This window comes from Camelus ferus, chromosome 5, assembly GCF_009834535.1.
Source record: "Camelus ferus isolate YT-003-E chromosome 5, BCGSAC_Cfer_1.0, whole genome shotgun sequence".
Lineage (NCBI taxonomy): Eukaryota > Metazoa > Chordata > Mammalia > Artiodactyla > Camelidae > Camelus > Camelus ferus.
This window is the reverse complement of record NC_045700.1, coordinates 87,556,339-87,572,745: the sequence shown is the minus strand read 5'-3', so window position 1 is coordinate 87,572,745 and position 16,407 is coordinate 87,556,339. Positions and strand designations below refer to the sequence as shown.

General features: G+C 34.5%; 1 protein-coding gene and 1 non-coding gene across 14 annotated transcripts in view; one reads left to right on the top strand and one right to left on the bottom strand.

The window, feature by feature from the left end:
- AGFG1 (ArfGAP with FG repeats 1) overlaps positions 1 to 16,407 on the bottom strand; it is a 71,194-nt gene that overhangs the window by 39,874 nt on the left and 14,913 nt on the right. For all 13 annotated transcript variants that reach the window (XM_032480394.1, XM_032480392.1, XM_032480393.1 and 10 more), the window contains exon 2: positions 14,548 to 14,641. In XM_032480394.1, the coding sequence (XP_032336285.1) occupies positions 14,548 to 14,641 (94 nt within the window). The remainder of the gene's footprint in view (positions 1 to 14,547; positions 14,642 to 16,407) is intronic.
- On the top strand, positions 10,305 to 10,377 carry TRNAG-ACC. Its single transcript has one exon. It is a non-coding gene; the product is annotated as a tRNA-Gly (tRNA).

The window sequence follows — 16,407 nt, the reverse complement described above, 5'->3', positions numbered from 1 at the left end:
GTACATTCTAATTGAACCTCCATTTATTGAATAACCAATTCTTTCCACACTGGACTGCCAAACTTCATTTATTTTATAGTAACTCCATACATATATATAATACATATAAAGATTATAGTATATCCCGGGATACAGTCTACAGATCTTGGCCTATTATTGCACTAGTTTCAGATTGTTGTAATTAATTACTTCAAGTTTATTTTGCAAATTACTGCCTATAAACAGATATTTGGTGTCCACCAGAGCCAATCCTATTTACTCTTTGCTTTACAAATTCTTCCCAGCTAGTTTTACTTCTTTGATCTTTTGGATGAGCTTTGGACCATTTTCTATACAAAGAAAAAAAAATTCCCACCAATGTTTTGGTTACATTTGTTCTAAACTTAATTTGTGAAGTCTCTTAAAGCAAAGTATTCTCATTCCCTGAGACAGTAAGAATCTAACAAGGAAACTCGCCAAGAAGGGAAAATTACCAAAGGTTTGTGTTTGTTTCTCTACAGAGCAAGTTTTACATTTTTTACATTTTCCGGAATGTAGCTAGTAAAAATGAGGAGGTAAGCAAGTGAGTAGAATGGGCAAGTTGGCCTGATATTTCCTTCAGAACTAAAAATTAAAAACAGTTTTATTCACTTGTCTTGATATGAAGTAAGAACTGTTTGTGAATTATCAATGGTTTAGGGGAATCGTCAATACCAGAATGCCACCTCTAACATGAGCACTACTCACCCATTGTTTAGCTCCATCTAAGGCTCAATGATAGTGATTGATTTGGACTGACACTCTATTGTCTGGTTGTCCTGGTGACCGAAGGCATGCATTTGCCAGGCAGCTGACTAAGGTTGGGAATGTAGCCCTTGGCAAAGGAACAGAGACTAACAGGCCCAAATGCAAAACAAGTCTCTGAAGTAAACTTGGTATGTGCCATATTCTACATAAATCAATCATGAGAAGAAGAAACATTTAGTTTTCTTTGAATATTTGCAAAATACAGATGGCTTACATGTTAATATTAGAGGGAAAAAAAAGGAATATTTAGGCAAAGCTCTTCTAAGTAAAAAGGAGATCTGCAGAATAGGTAAGTTTTATGTAGGTTTCCAAAACAGATTATTCCTTTGTCCAGTGAGGACAGCTGAACATCAATAAGAAACTGCTACTGATATATATATATATATATATATATATATATATATATATATATATATATATATATATATATATAATCATATGTAATTATACATATACACTCACACCCACACCCTAACTGGTCATTGTTGGAAGATGCTATGGAACTAACTCATTTTGAAAACAGTTAAGTATTTAGGACCACAAATGGCTTTGTTTATGTACATGATATTTATGAGAAATAGTTTTAATACACTTTTTAAAAATAGTTTATTTATTTATTATTGTACTACTTAATTATTTTATTTTGATGGGCAAGGAGAGGTAATTAGGTTTATTTACTTTTAGAGGAGGTACTGGAGACTGAACCCAGGACTCATGCATGCTAAGCATGCACTCTACCACTTAAGCTATACCCTCCCCCAGTTTTAATATACTCTTAACGATGAAACTATTGCACGGTAATGTAAATGACTTTAAACTGTAAAAATAGCTATATTTTCTAAAACAAAAAATTAGTGAAAAAGTGCTTCACATTTTGCAAATTTCATTAATACCTGTTCAAACAGAAGACAGCTGATTTCTCATCAGCTTCTGTATTTTTATGTTATGCAGCTTCTAGAAAGTTCTGCTATATACTCATGAGAATGATGAGAATGGGAGTAAATACACCAAACTGAGTTTAAGAATTATTATTAAAAATTGTTTGTCTTTATAGAACCACTGTAAAGGTCTCAAGGATCCCCTCACAGGTCCCCAGACCTGGAAAATCACAAAGTTATCATTATTTCACAATTTCTACTAACTGATGTAGGCATACAGTATTAGGACCCCACCCCCAACATACACAAACACACAAAAATGTGTCTCTCTCCACAAAAGAACATACCACCCAACCTATGAAACACTGAGTCCTCCCCCTTGCCTAAATTAAATGTGAACCTTAGGAAGCTACTAGATCCAACTACCTATTTGCAGGTAACTGAGATGACAGAGGAGCACTGACAGTACCTGGATGTAATCAGCAAAATCCCGGCAGTAGGAAAACTACTGAACAAGTGACTGAACTGGGAGAGGGGAGAAGGGAGCAGGAGAGAGAATAGGAGTAAACAACTGAAGGGGACACTTATAGAATAAAAAAGACTTAAAAGGCATACAGGGCAGGTTCCACTTACAGTAATGTCAGAGTAGCTCATATTAAAACCCAAATACAACTATAACAACTACACACTCAGTGGACGTTATAAAAACTATAGGAGGACACCAGAGAGCAACCACAAGTAAACAGAAACTGCAGTGGAGTCACCACTTGTAAGAAAGAAACAGCTCTAGATATTTGCTCTCTTTTTAAGGATCATCATTTCAAAGCAGGCCTGTGCCAAGCAGAGCTGCTAAGACTCAAAAAGAAATACACAAATGCTAAAGACAGAGTTCACAACCACAGTAACTAGAAAGCGAGAGATACATCCAAAAAAGGAAAGCTGCAAAATTTGCACAACAACTTTGCCCAAATCTCTGGCTCATCCATGACCTAGGCACGTGCAGGGCTGACTCAAAGCAGTTAAAGACTAAAAGAACTGAGCAGAGGTTTCAACTGGCACCCACCAAAAGAAGCAGAGTCTGCTAAAGTAAAAAGTGAACAAACAAAACCAGTATTTTTTGAATAAACAAAACAGAATCCAGAAGCTCTACAACCTACCATTCCCATGTTCCAGATGCAATCCAAAGCCACTAGATACACAAAGAAACAGGAAAGCGTCATCCATAATCAAAAGAAAAGGCAATCAGGGAGACATATCTGAAACAGTAAGACTTTGGAATTAGCTGACAACAATTTAAAGCAGCTAGTATCCCTATATTCAAGGGCATAAAGGAAAAAAATGCTTACAATGAATAAAACAGTATGAAACCTCAGAAGAGAAATGAAACTATAAAAAGGAACCAAATGTAATTCTAAATCTGGAAAAGATAATACCAAATTAACTCCAAATAAAAAACTGGAGGTTGGAGATAACAGAAGAGTCAGGTGGGGATAAACAGAAATTATTTAATCTGATGACTAGAGATTACAGATGAAAAAAAATAGTAAGCCTGAATATAAATTAATAGAACTAATCAAAACAGCGTGGTATTGGCACAAAAACAAACATATGGATCAATGGAACAGAATACAGCACCCAGAAATAAACCCACACACTTACAGTCAATTAAATTAATCTTCGACAAGGGAGGCAAGAATATACAATGGAGAAAAGACAGTCTCTTCAACAAGTGGTGTGGGGAAAACTGGACAATCACATGTCAATCAATGAAGTCAGAACACTCCCTCATACCACACACAAAAATAAACTCAAAATAGCTTAAAGACTTAAATATAAAACAAGATACTATAAACCTCCTAGAAGAAAACATAGGTAAAACATTCTCTGACATAAATCTTAGCAATGTTCTCCTGGGGCAGTTTATCAAGGCAAGAGAAATAAAAGCAAAAATAAACATATGGGACCTAATTAAACATATAAGCTTTTGCACAGCAAAGGAAACCACAAGCAAAACAAAATGACAACGTATGGAATGGGAGAAGATATTTGCAAATAATGCAACTGACAAAGGTTTAATTTCCAGAATATACAGACAGCTCATACAACTTAATAACAACAACAACAAAAAATCCAATCCCAAAATGGGCAGAAGACCTAAACAATTAATTCTCCAAAGAAGACATACAAATGGCCAATAGGCACATGAAAAAATGCTCAATATCAGTAATTATCAGAGAAATGCAAATCAAAACTGCAATGAGGTATCATCTCACATCAGTCAGAATGGCCATCAGTAAAATGTCCACAAACGATGAATGCTGGACAGGGTGTGGAGAAATGGAAATTCTCCTATACTGCTGACGGGAATGTAATTTGGTGCAGCCATTTTGGAAAACAGTATGGAGATTCCTCAAAACACTAAAAATTGGCTTACCATATGATCCAGCAATCCCACTCCTGGGCACATATCCAGAGGGAACTCTAATGCAAAAAGATACATGCACCCCAATGTTCATAGTAGCACTAAATACAATAGCCAAGACATGGAAATGACCTAAATATCCATGGACAGATGACTGAATAAAGAAGTTGTGGTATATTTATACAATGGAATACTACCCTGCCATAAAAAAGAATAAAATAATGCCATTTGCAGCACCATGGATAGACCTGGAGATTGTTGTTCTAAGTGAAGTAAACCAGAAAGAAACAAAAACACCACATGATATCACTCATATGTGGAATCTAAAATAAGAAAAAAGATACTAATGAACTCATCTACAAAACAGAAACAGACTCACAGACATAGTAAACAATCTTACAGTTACCAGGGGAAAGGAGGTGGGAAGGGATAAATTGGGAGTTCAAGATTTGCAAATATTAACTACTATATAAAAAAATCAATTTAAAAAAACAAATTTATTCTGTATAGCACAGGGAACTATATTCACTATCTTGTAGCAACCTATAATGAAAAAGAATATGAAAAAGGGTGTATGTATATATATGACTGAAACATGCCGTACACCAGAAATTGACACATTGTAACTGAGTACACTTCAATTAAAAAAAAAAAAAAAAACCTATACATTGGCATTTATAGAACACTATACCCAACAACTTCAGAAAACACAGTCTTTACAAGTACATACAGCAATGTTCACCAAGACACACTATGTGTTAAAACCATACAACAAAAACTAAAACACTAAAAGGTCTCAAAAACTAAACAAGGGTTTAAAGTATACAAAGAATGTTCACTAAAAATAACAGGTAAATTAGAAATTGACTACAGTAAGTGACCTGGAAAATCCCAATGTGGAAATCAATCACTTTTGTATAATCCATCGATCAAAGAAGACATCACAAGAGACACTAGAAAATACTTTGAACTGAATGACAGAATACAACATAACAAAATTTGCACAAAGCAGTTAAAGCAGATCTTAGAGATTTCTTTAAAATATTATTAGACTAAAAATAATAATAAAATATAAGGAAAAAAAGCTTTAAAATCAGTAACCTTAGGTTTCACTTTAACAAGCTAAGAAAAAACAAATAATCCAGAGTAAATAGAAGAAAAAAAAAACAAAAAGCAAATTATAGAATGTATACACATTAAAAAAGAGACTATTATGAGTAACAATGTCAATAAACATGACAACTTAGATACAGTGGACAAATTCCCTGAAAACTGCAATTCATCAAAACTGATGTAAGAAACAAACGATAATCTAAATAGCCACCACGGTCACTTTCATTCTCTGTCCCAGTGACATTTCAGATCCCAATGCTCCTTTCCATCCTCCTAGAGTCTAGTCATCTCAATTTGAGCTGCTAGCCAAAGATGAGTCATCAACTTCCAAATAAGATTCCATCACCTGGTACTCACTGCCAATAGTGGAAGCATGGGGACGGGGTGGGGGTGCTGGACACAGGGGCAGAGGGGGACAAACAGGCTTGGTCTCCATGTCACTCCAGTAAATCACTCAAATAGGCCGTGTAAAAACACGCAACTGATCAGATTTGACTAGGGGGCCAGAGTTTGCCAACACCTGACCTGCAATATGTAAAGCAATCTTTAAAAAAAAAAAAAGGGAAATTAAAATGACTTGCACTACCTGACTTCAAGATTTACCTCAATAAGCCAGAAAAAGAAAAATACCATGTATCACTTTTATGTGGAATCTAAAAAAATGAGACAAATGAACTTACTTACAGAAGAGAATGAAAACAAAACTTGTGGTTACCATGGAAGGAAGAGGGGGAGTGAGGCGATAAACTGAGAGTTCAGGATTTGAAGATACACACTATATATAAAACAGATAAACAGCTAGGTCCTACTGTTTAGCACAGGGAAATATATTCAATACCTTGTAATAGCCTATAATGGAAAAGAATATGAAAAGGAATATATACATATATGTATAACTGAATCACTATGCTGTACACCAGAAATTAACACAATATTGTAAACTGACTATCCTTCAATTAAAAAAAAAAAAGACTTACTTCAAGACAGTATGGTACAAGCATAACGCCAACAAATACATAAATGAAATCAAAAAGAAGGCACAGAAACATACCCATAATTCAGTGGTCATTTCATTTTTGACAAAGGCTCCAAAGCAATCCACTGAACAAAATGTTTTCAACAAATGGAGCTGGAACAACTGTATATATTCATGGAAAAATATAAACCTCAACCTCTATCACAGCATACACTAAAATTAATTTGAGATGCATCAAAGATGTAAAAGTTAAAGTTTTCAAAACTTCCAAAATGCTATTATTCTCATAATTTGGGAGTAGGCAAAGATTCCTTAAAGAGAGGAAAAAGCAAGTAACTATAAAACTAAAAATTCACACATTTCATCAAAAAGATAAACTTGTTTGTCAAGATACCAATAAGAAAATAAATGAGAAAGATACAGACTGGGAGAAAATATTCACTAAACATGTATCTGACACAGAAGAATGAACAAATTCTGATATATTCATATAATAAAAAAGGAAAGCTACATGCATCCCCATACATAACTCTCAAAAGTAGTTTTACACAAAAGGACATTCTTAATCATTTTATTTATGTAAGTATGAATAAAAATCAAAACAGTGGTAGCCTCTGGAAGGGGGAAGGACTGAATAGGAAGAGATGTCAAGAAACTTTATACCTTTATAAGGCTTGGTGTTACCAGACTGGATGCATTTATCAAAATTCTTCCAAAGGTACTCTTAAGATTTTTACATTTACCGTATGTAAATTATACTTCAGAAAGTTTTTAACAAATATTGAATTCTAATTAATGATATACAAAAGATTTTAGGGGTAATATAAGCTAATGTTTGCAACTTACTTTGAAATACAAGAAAAGTAAGATGTATGGACAAATGGAGAGATCCACAGATACCCGCTAGCACATATATAGCAAAACGTTTAAAGTACCCTGCAGTTTTAAATTTTTAAACTTGTATGTGTATTTGCACTCCTCATAATAAAATGTTGGGAGGTGGAAGGTAGAAGACAGGCAGATATGGCCACTGTGCTGTGGCTTTGAGAAGCCTCTGCCAGGGACAAGATCTAGCTATGGCCATCCATGAGAGAGGGTTCTAAGACAACGCAGCAGGTAGCCCAACCAGGACCCCCTCAAACAGAGCAGCTGCTGCACTCACACTACCAGGAGTCCCTGCTCACCCGCAGTAAGACTCATGGCACCATGCTGCAGTTAGATGGCACAAAGCAGGACAAGTTCTGGTGCCAGAAGATGACTGGCTCCATCCTTGCAAAGATTCTAGCATCATAGGCCAGTATAAGATCATCCCTGGGGAACTGGTGGAGTTCATGACCCCGTAGAAGAATGACAAAGATACCACCTAAATCTCCAAGAAGTTCCTGCCGGGCACGACCTTTGGCTACTCCTACCCAAAGCTGATCCTGCCTGTGCAGGATGGCTTGACTTTCATGAAACAGAACCAAGAAACCTTCAATGTCATCACCAATTCCTCAAGAATCTATGATCTTAGAGCTTGTTTCAAGTTTCTTCTTACCAGGTCAAAAAAGCACCCAACATCCAGATGGCATCCTCTGTTGACAAGGTAAATGCCAGCTGCTGTGCTAGCAACCAACTAGCATTCTTGCTCTGTAGCAAGAACTCAACAATTTTCAGGTGCCTGGTAGCAGCTGATGCTGGAGGAGTGGAAGAGAGGCATGTGAAAGACTGCAACTCAGATGTGTACCAGGGGGAACTTGTACTGACAGTCTGATTACCAGGCCTAGAATTCACCTGAACTGCTGTGTTTCCCAGAGACTTGAGCTGGCAGGGCCCCCACGATACAGGGTACCTAGTCCTGGAGTAATCACCTGGTCTGAGGCCCCCACTGTCCCGGGACAAATCTAGTTCTATCCCACAGACCAAGTGTTACAGGACCCAGGAAGTTGCCTGGTCCCAGCCAGGCCTGTGCAGGCGGGACTCTGACCCATTTAGCCTCCAATCCTTTGTCAGAGTTTCAAACCCATTTAACCACTTGTAATATGTGAGCCTTACTTGCATCTCGATTCGAACTCTTAAGGGAACAGAAAAAAGGAAATTTTGGAATGAATGGAAACTTGAACACTGGCTAGGTAACTAGATTACTATTAATTTTTATGGATGTAAAAATGGTATGGGTTATATATATATTTTTAAAGTCCTTTTCTAGAGATAACAGCTAGTTCATGAATTTACAGAGGAAATTGTATACTCACATTTGCTTCATGTAATAAAAAAGGGATAAGAGTTTGTTATATTATTCTGTCTACCTGTGTAGATATAGATATATGAACACTTCCACAACAAAAAGTATAAGAAATAAATAATGTGACATGGGATATCAATGCAACAAAAAGTTAAATAAATGCTCAGAATAGTTACAAACCATCATCCAGCTCCTTCTACAATACTCTGGGTTTTCAGTCATCTTTCAAAAAGATCCACATGTTACAATATGTACAAAACAAAGATAACATTTTCTACATTCTTTTTGTTAATTAGTATTGTAAGATACTTCTCTGAAAGCCAAGAACTAATATCAAAGAATGCACTCTGAACATTTTAAAGATTACTATGTTACCACCGATTAGATTCAGCAGAATTAAAAAAGAACACCTCATCTTTCAAAATAGAAGCCAGACTTAAAGTGTTTCTTCATAAATATGCAGAAATTTAATAAATATCCTCTTAAATAATATAAATATCCTCTTAAATAATGTCTATGTTTTGAGATTAATAAGACCAATACAGAAAAACTATGAGGGCAATTAAAAAGAAACTAAAAAAAAAAAAAATTCATGATAAATGGTTTGAGCAAAATGGCAAGAAAACTGGGATACAGACAGCACATACAGAAAACAAACGAGAGAGCACTATAGTTTAAACATTTCTGCTGGGAATGAAGCAAGAAAAAGATTAACTAGGAAAAAAAACTAAGGTTATAAAAGGATTTATACTGAGCACTGAAAACTTTGGAATTCCGCAGACCAGGAGTCTTCAATCACCTGCAGATCAAACTGGGCCACAGGCCTGTTTTTGTACTTCCCCTGATCATTTGGTTTATACATGTTTAAAGGGTTTTTTTTTTTAAGTTTTTTTCCAAACAAGGATATGCAACAAAGACTTTTATGCAAGTGGCTTACAAAAACTACAATATTTACTATCTGGCCCTTTACAAGAACAGTTTCCCCAACCTCTGCTACAAACAACAAGGTAATTATAGACCCTGGAATAATGAGACTTGGCCACTCAAGAATAACATTTAATATGCTGTTACTAAAATAACTGCCAAATTTTACTAGTATTATTAAAGCTCAGCATGTAGTTAAAATGCTCCAAGAGTTTAAATATATAACCTGAATATTAATGTCAATGACACTACTGCATTCTATAAAGACTGAAAAATCCCTAATGAAACCACTCTAAGCAAGAAGTTTAAAAAAATATATTGATCCTTCTCCTACAACTATCTTAGATTCTGATTTAACAAATATTTGAGTATCTCTATCATTCGACAAGAAATACGCTGGGAACGTTCACAGGTTGCCTGAGCTCAAAGCATTCTAGCCTTTCTATATTAAGATAGTGTTACTATTTTATAGCAGTAGAATTAAGGCTCAGAGGCATCCTTGTCCAATATTCTCAATTCATCAAGTCCAAATCTGAACCTTTCTTCACAAGACCACTGCACTTCAAGTAATATTTTACAAGCCTGGTGCTAATTTTATCAATTTCCCTACAGAGCTGCAGTTTAAGTTAGACTGTTTCATTTTTAATTGAACTTAAAAGGAATTAATACAACACACTTTGAAACTACATGATAGTTCCATGCAGTGACTCGAGATTCATTCAAAAGCTCATTGTCTTTGCTCTGAGAATAGCTTAGATTCTTTCTATACTGGCCTTCCACTTTATAGAGATTCTGTACTGAGAACGACCATCACTTATTACAGTTTATAATACAGGATGATTTAGGAAATAACTAGCGTCTTGTTTAACCTCATAATAGACTGAGTATATAACATATAAAATGGTGGCTAAATATTTCAGCAAAACTGTCACAGCATGTGAAGTTGGTATTTTAAATTTAGATATAAAAATAATTTTGGGGGGAGGATATAGCTCAGTGGTAGAGTACATGCTTACCATGCATGAGGTCCTGGGTTCAATCCCCAGTACCTCCACTAAAAATAAATCTAATCACAATTAACTAAGTAATTAAATGCTACTATAATTAAATGCAGCTTTTTAAAAATTATTTTAAAAAATAATAATTTTCTTTGTGGCAGTGCTTGTTTCTGATTATAAAATGGTTCCAATCTTTCTGAAAGATGCAATTCAACTGCCCAAAATGCCTGAAGAGTTATCTCATAAGATAAGGCCTATTTAAACCATAAAGCACAACTTCTTGAAAAATACTGTCTCCATAATCCCATGTATCTACAATTCCAAACTGAAGCTCCTTCTCACACTTACACCAAAATGGAACTGAAAAAAATAATTCCTATTGTCTCTCTCCCCCTCAGGCTACAAGCTGCACACAAGGGCAGGAATCACGGGCAGTGTCCCCACCACCCAAGGACAATCCCTGGCACACGGTAGGTGGTTAACAAATCTTTGCTTTAAGAAGGAAGAACGAGTCAGTCATGAACGTCAACAGAGGAAGAGCACATCTGAGGATCTGCTGTTTAAGAAGGATTTTTTTAAAGCTATAGTTTCTGGTTTGGGGGTTATTCTAGTCTAGCATAAAGATGATCAAATACTGTCAGTCAATGCATGGTTTTATTTCTACATGTACACTGTATGTCTGTGGAGCATCAGGAGTAACCCTTTTACTCTCAGTTTGCTTCTACATTTTCCTTTTATTGACTTTAATCTACAGCACTATTTGCCAGTCTTCCTTCCATTAAGTTTGATAATCACAAGTTAACCCAATAGTGAAAGTCCTTTAACTATAGGACCATGATTTACCCACACTATCACAAAAGAGGATATATGCAAGAAAACACTAAAGATTTTTTTCCCTAAAGTAACATGATACAAAAAAAGCATTACAAGGCAATTATGCAGAAATTTTTTGCGAAATATTTTACTTTTGGAAAAAACATCAAAACCATCTCAGTAAATAATAAATAAATACAAAGTACTTTTGCTGTAAAATACTAACATCCGGCATATATGTTTTATAATCTAATAATGTATATGTCTGCTCCATATTAGTCTGAGAATACTAAAGTAGTACTCAAGTTACTTGTAAACCGTATCTGTACACCAAATGTGCTAAGTCATTGCACTGACAGTCTCAATTAATGGCCTCCCTGTATCCTTGCCCTTTGCCCTGTAAATTGGTAGTACTCTCCCACACTGGATTCTGGACATGGCAGCATGACTTTCTCTGGCAGTAAGTAGCTCACAACTGTAATGAAAGCACGTGAAACAGATTTAAGCTATACATGCAGATGATGGTAAGCAGGTTTCCCCACATACAAACATCTGTAGGAATATTCGGAGCATGTGGAATGTAGGTTAATTCTGTTCAACATATTGTGAGTCATCCAGCAATCATGGTGCTTGACTGCTTAAGCAGCAACACTCCCCAGTGACAACCAAATGTGCCCCTCAGAACATTAAAACTCCCTTGTGTGGGTAGAAGATCCAAGACTTCTGCCAGTCAGTATATACTGTCCAATCTTTTAACTTCGGCATGCACTCATTCATGCCAAGACGTATGATAGTGCCTTTTTTATCCAAAATTGACATGACTGAGTGTGGTCCTTTGCAAACTACTTAAGTATAACACATAGTGCAAATATGGCAACATAATTTGAAATGAAAAATAAAGATCTAGATACTTTTCTCTACGCATGTTACACTTAAGATTTAAATGTTTAAGATACACTGAAAATAAAGCACTTGAGATCTGTAACTTTTTTTTATCAAGTTGTGCCAATCGTCCTGCATTTCATAGTATCAATCCTCACCTTCCACACATCTCTTAAATTTTTAAGAACACAGATTCTGTTAATATTATAAAGAATCAAATATACCTAGTCCAATATTTTGATTCTAATATGTCCTTAGGGACACAAGAAAGTATATTTGTCCTCCTTAACAAGTAATTAAGTGGTTGGTATACTTTCCAGCAGTCAGAACCACTGTAAATTTCTCTTTTTCTTTGTGTACTTTTGTTTGCTCTGCCTTCAATATCTTTTCCTGCCGGGCTAAGTTCTAGTCATCCTTAAAAGCCAACAAATGTTTTTACTCTTCTGTGAGATCTTCCCAATCCTCTCTTTTTCACCAGCAGATTGAGTTCCTCTTCCTTATTACTTCTGAAACTTCTTATTCTTATCATTCATTATCTAACAGTGTTATAACTGCTTGTTACTTATCTGCTTCCGTAACTAGACGATGCGTTCTACGTCAGCTAAGCCTGTGTGACACTTTTGTAAACTTCACCCAAGTATCTAGGGCAGTGACTGTCATGGTAAGGGCTTTAAATGGCCTATCAATTTTCTTGACTCTTTTTAGGACTTAAAATTCATAAATCCATTGAAGTCATCTCTATTGTCCGTATTTTGTTTCTACTTTTTGATATAATGAGTTGCCTAAAATCAAGTATTTTCTTTTATATATTCTAAATTTATTTTGACGTTAGTCTTAAAAACTGTTCCTTCAGAATTCCTGTCATATACAACAACATGGATGAACTCTGAGAACATTATACTAAGTGATGTAGGCAAGTCACAGAAGAATAAACACTAAATGATTCCACTGACATGAGGTATCTAAGAGTCACACTCATGGCAACAGAAAGTAGAATGGTGGTTACTATGCAATGGACATAAAGTCCAATTACACAAGATGAGTAAGTTATAGAGCTCTATTTATAACGCTTTGCCGATAGTTAACAATACTACATGTATACTTAAAAAGTTTTTGAGAGTAAATCTCATGTTAAGAATTTACTATTAAAAAAAGTTCCTTTAATCATAGTATGTTTGGGGCAGTCTCCACCTAACTTTTATCTACTGATAGGTTTGAATGTTTTTTACTTAATTCTCCAATGGACTGTTTGTTATCTTTCCAGTTCTATTAACTTTGACTTTAACTACGATTACTGGATTTTTAATCTAAGAATAGGGTAATATTCTTTCATTTCAGACTCCATTCTGATGTCCAAAATTTTGCCTACAGGCCAAAATTCTAAAAAGTAATTTAAAGTTTGCACTTTCAGGCTAATCCCAAACTTTAGACAAACAGTTCAAATTGTCTTTTAATCTGAAAATATATTTCTACTCTTATTATCATTACACACCTTCTGCCCTTTCATTTTGTTTTAGCTTTTCCTATAAGGCACCTACATCAGTCTGAAACTTGATTACTCAAAATAATTCTTATGGGCAAAATTTGGAAACTTCAAAGTGTACGCTCACTTCCCTAAATCATTTGTTTAAAAATATTTCATATCTTGAATTTACACTTCTTTACTATTTTAGAACCAAACACACACATGCATCACAAGTAGGCAAGCAACTTTAAGATATCATCACTATCAAAGTATTAGGAAGAAAGAGAGGTAGAGTACAAAATGCCTGCATACATCTTCTGATGGCAAAAAGACTGAATCTAATACAATCTTAAGACTTAACTTCTTTTCTGTCTCCTATCAAACACATGCAACCACAATAGTACAATAAAGTAATATTTCCTTTCTAGGAAGTGATAAAACTTTCCTATTAAAAAATAGGGGCTATTGTTAATCAATTGGGTCAACTGGTTCATCCTTGACCCAAGATTATAAAATAAGCCTGCTTTCTTTGTTAATCTTTTTTTTTTTTTTTTTTTAATACCAGACCACCACTTTTACTAAAGGCAAAACATGGAACTAAAGTAAGAAAGCAAAAACCAGAATGGAATTCCTGGAAGCCCATGAAAGCAGAGTACAAAGAAGTTATAACAAAAAGGAAGGAGGGGACCTCAAGTGAAAGCTGATCAAACACCCTAACGAAAGTGTACCACAGTACCACAAAGTTTATTCTCTTTTTCCCTCTCTTTTGTCTTTTAAAGCATAGACTAACAATTACTTCAATACTAGACATCCTCCAAAAGTGCCTTTTATATTCAATACTGACAAATTTTAAATACAGCTTTCACCTCAGGTTTAAGGTAAAGTATTTATGTAGTAGACATTAATTCTAAATGTTATTAAATGAGTACATTCTAAAATACCTAAATACTGAATACAAAAGTAACTTTTTTAGACAGTGAAAATGCACCATTTTAAACAACTTATTCTTTATTAAAATGACTGCCAACAAAAGTTGAAAACTGTTAAAAAAAAAAAAAAAACTTACTTCATTTCCATGTTTTTGAAGGAATTCAATTTCCTGTTGTGTGAATGTTGTCATGGAGATGGATTTCACCCTGTGTGGTGGATTTAACCCTCGCCTAAAAGATAAAATATTTTACAGATTTACTATTACATACTGTAGTATTTAAAAAATTACATATCAATGTAAAACATTTTTAATTAGTATATTTAAACTTGGAACAGTGCTTCCAATCCATAAACTAAAAGTATTTAAAAATTATTTTAAACTAGTAATCCTCACAATAAATATGGCAAGGTAAATTTGGTTAGACCCACACTAAATATTGAAAGATAAACTCAAGTAACCACCTAGTTAGAAACACACAGTACCTGTAACACATGAGCTTCTAGGCAACAGAAACACTGTTTTAGATTACGTCTGACAGAAGCAGAATATGTATCTATGACCAGCTCAATGGTAAAGAATTCAAAAAGTTTCCTAAGAAAGTGTCTATGACGTGTCAAGTTTGGAGCTATACAAATATTTTAATCAAACAGTCACTACCTTTAAATTTGAGGCTGATTTTAAAAAACTGAAAATTAACCCAAAGAACCTTGAAGTTATTAACCAATAAAAAAAAAAGTTCCATCTCTCCACTGATTCAAATAAGGGTTCATAATAAAGAACATTTTCAATCACCTCAGGAGCTCTTAAGTGTTTAAAAGGAAATTGTAGGGGACACGAAGGGATTAAAGAAATACCTAGACACATGACTAAATGACTTTTAAGGCCCTTTACAACCTTGAAACCTTTTCTGTATAAATGGCCTTAAGAAGATAGTATCTCTAAGTTTCTTGATGTTTTATCATGCATATGAAGAACTAAATAGAAATGTGCTCAGAGAGTAAGAACTATTTACATTTTGTCTGTCACTAAGTGGCCTACTCTACCCACAAGAATAAGGGTTAAAAAAAAAATCTATGCATAGTAAGAAGGGATCTATGCAAAGTTTCATAAAATCAATTTGGAGTCATATCCTCCATTAAAGACCTCATTTGGAATGCAGGTTCTAGAGCAGATTATTAATATTTTTACAGAATTTGTCATAGTCATTTTGCAATCATCCATGATAATGAGAGTTAACATTGATATGTAATAATAAATAAACCAAAATTCTTCCAAAAATAATCTAGAAACATTTTTGAATAATTAAATAAGTAATAATCTAGAAATTAAAAATATTTTAACTCAAAACAGTATTTCAGAATTAACAGAAGCTCCTCAGTTTTTATATCCTGCTGACTCTCCTCCCTTCTGTCAGAGGTAGGCACACCTTTCAGATCATGCTTTAAATTACAAGTTGCACCTTATCCGTTTTACATTTCAAAGCAGAGAAACATTGGGTTTTGTCGTTCTGCTGTAAGTTTTAAACTGATAAATTACTTTCCTTCCAGCTCCTGGTAAGTCACAAAATACAGAAACACAAGACTGCACAGTACAAGAAAATGAACACAGTAATTTCATCCCAGTAAAACTTTCAAGCTTAACTATAAAGAAAAAAAGTACAGTATGAATTACTTTCAAGTACCTTTACAACTAGCAATCACAAATTAAGACTTTAAAGGTATCTTCTAAACTTCCAAAAGTGAAAACTTGGGAAAGTCATTATTCCTTTAAAGCATGACATTTTGTTTTCCAATTCATCCGTATCATGGGAATAAGATTAAATTCATCATTTTCAGGGAAGCTTATTAATTTATGATATTTATTTATTTATGTCCTATCTTACAATTTAAGAAGGAATTAACTTATTAGCGTTCTCTCATTCCTCTGCTCCCTCCCTATCAATTAGCAACTTTGTCTTTCCTTATTCCCTGATACCAACTCCTTGTTCCAGCCAAC